Source organism: Cervus elaphus, chromosome 3 (assembly GCF_910594005.1).
Source record: "Cervus elaphus chromosome 3, mCerEla1.1, whole genome shotgun sequence".
NCBI classification, from domain to species: Eukaryota; Metazoa; Chordata; class Mammalia; order Artiodactyla; family Cervidae; genus Cervus; species Cervus elaphus.
This window is the reverse complement of record NC_057817.1, coordinates 26,002,778-26,004,845: the sequence shown is the minus strand read 5'-3', so window position 1 is coordinate 26,004,845 and position 2,068 is coordinate 26,002,778. Positions and strand designations below refer to the sequence as shown.

At 58.5% G+C, this 2,068-nt stretch overlaps 1 protein-coding gene across 1 annotated transcript; it reads left to right on the top strand.

Moving 5' to 3' along the window:
- The first annotated feature begins 476 nt into the window (after positions 1-476).
- On the top strand, positions 477-2,068 carry HOXC12 (homeobox C12). Its single transcript, XM_043878413.1, has 2 exons — positions 477-1,083; positions 1,830-2,068. Exons 1-2 carry the CDS (start codon positions 477-479, stop codon positions 2,066-2,068), a joined length of 846 nt encoding a protein of 281 aa, XP_043734348.1.

Genomic DNA, 2,068 nt, shown 5'->3' with positions numbered 1-2,068 from the left:
ATTTATTGGGGATATACTGTAAATTCCAACGGTTTTAGTTAATAAAGGAGCTAATTAAAGAGGGACGGGCTTTGCTCTGGCCAGCTGCTGGCCAGAAGATAATACATCTGGGGGGGGGGGGGGGGCTTGTGCAGGTTGCAGAAGCGTGTATGTGCAGGTATTTTTGGTGTGGCTTTTTTCCTCTTGCCCCGTGTCGGGCGATTACCTCCATCTCTGCGTTAGATTTTATATGATCTTTTTAAAAACCAGAAGCCAGCGAATAAATCTGCCCCCGCGGTTCGTTCACTTTCACCCCCCTCTACAGGGGAAGGGGGAAGTTGGAGTTGGTGCAGGGTGGGGGGATCCTCTGTCCCCACCCATCCCCCTGCCGACGGCGCCCACGTGAGCCGGACGGCCAATGGGTGGCCGGTGCAGGTTTAACTATGTTTAATGTCAGATAGCAATAAAGTAGAAGCTGTCGGTCGGGCCCCGCGGAAATGGGCGAGCATAATCTCTTGAATCCCGGGTTTGTGGGGCCGCTGGTGAACATCCACACGGGAGACACCTTCTACTTTCCCAACTTCCGCGCGTCCGGGGCGCAGCTGCCCGGGCTGCCTTCGCTGTCCTACCCGCGCCGCGACAACGTGTGCTCGCTGCCCTGGCCGTCGGCGGAGCCGTGCAATGGCTACCCGCAGCCCTACCTCGGCAGCCCTGTGTCTCTCAACCCTCCTTTCGGCCGCACGTGCGAGCTGGCGCGCGTGGAGGACAGCAAGGGTTACTACCGCGAGCCGTGCGCCGACGGCGGCGGGGGCCTGAAGCGTGAGGAGCGCGGGCGCGATCCCGGCCCAGGAGTCGGGCCCGGGGCAGCGCTGCTGCCGCTGGAGCCGTCGGGGCCGCCAGCGCTCGGTTTCAAGTACGACTACGCTGCGGGCGGCGGCGGTGGTGACGGCGGCGCGGGACCCCCGCACGACCCGCCCTCTTGCCAGTCGCTGGAATCCGACTCCAGTTCGTCCCTGCTCAACGAGGGCAACAAGGGCGCCGGCGCGGGCGACCCCGGAAGCTTGGTATCGCCTTTAAACCCCGGCGGCGGGCTCGCGGCCAGCGGTAAGGACCCCGGCCCACTCCGGACGGGACGTCTCACTCGGGCGGGCAGTGTAGGACTGAGCTAGGGCCTCCTAGGGTGACAGACTGTGTGGTGAGGAAGCGCTTCTTTAAAAAAAAAAAAAAAAAGCTGGGGAGGGGAGCCCTGTAAACATGTAAATATCCCCATAAAAGAACTACAGAGATTCCCTTTTTGCTTGGCTTGCAGCCGGAGGGGGCTGGGAGCTCCGGAGACAGGGGATTCTGACAGACTTTTCCAGGCCTGGGGGCTGGGGACCCAGAGCATGATTCCTGCTTGCCCAGGGCCTCTCTTTCCACCTTCCCACAGGCCCCCATTCCCTACATTTTTTTTTTTTAAAGAAAGCCTAGTGAATATGGTTTACTCTTGTCACTAGCTCATGTCTGTTCTAACTGATCAGGGACCCCATCCTGGAGGATATGAGAGGAAGGGGCCGGGATATCCTGGAGAAGAAGAGGTTTGAGGAGAAGTGAGAGGATAGGAAGCTAGAAGGTTCTGGGATGCGAAGCTGAGAAGTAGGGTTGGGGAGGCCAGGAGAAAAGAGTGAAAGGGGAAGAAGAGATTGATGAAGGCGGAGGACTTGCTAGGGATGGGAGTCTTTGCAAAACAGGAGAGGAAGAGCCTGGCGTGGGTGGTTAGGCCAAGGTGAAAGGCGCTTGGGAAAGACGAGGGTACTGGGCTTGTCATCTCTTGGTCCTCTGGTCAACCCTGCTGGTTCATCTCCACCCAGGAGCGCCCTGGTACCCGATCCACAGCCGCTCTCGGAAGAAGCGCAAGCCCTATTCGAAGTTGCAGCTGGCGGAACTGGAGGGCGAGTTTCTGGTGAACGAGTTCATCACACGGCAGCGCCGGAGGGAACTCTCAGACCGCTTGAATCTTAGTGACCAGCAGGTCAAGATCTGGTTTCAGAACCGCAGAATGAAAAAGAAAAGACTTCTCTTGAGGGAGCAAGCTCTCTCCTTCTTTTAG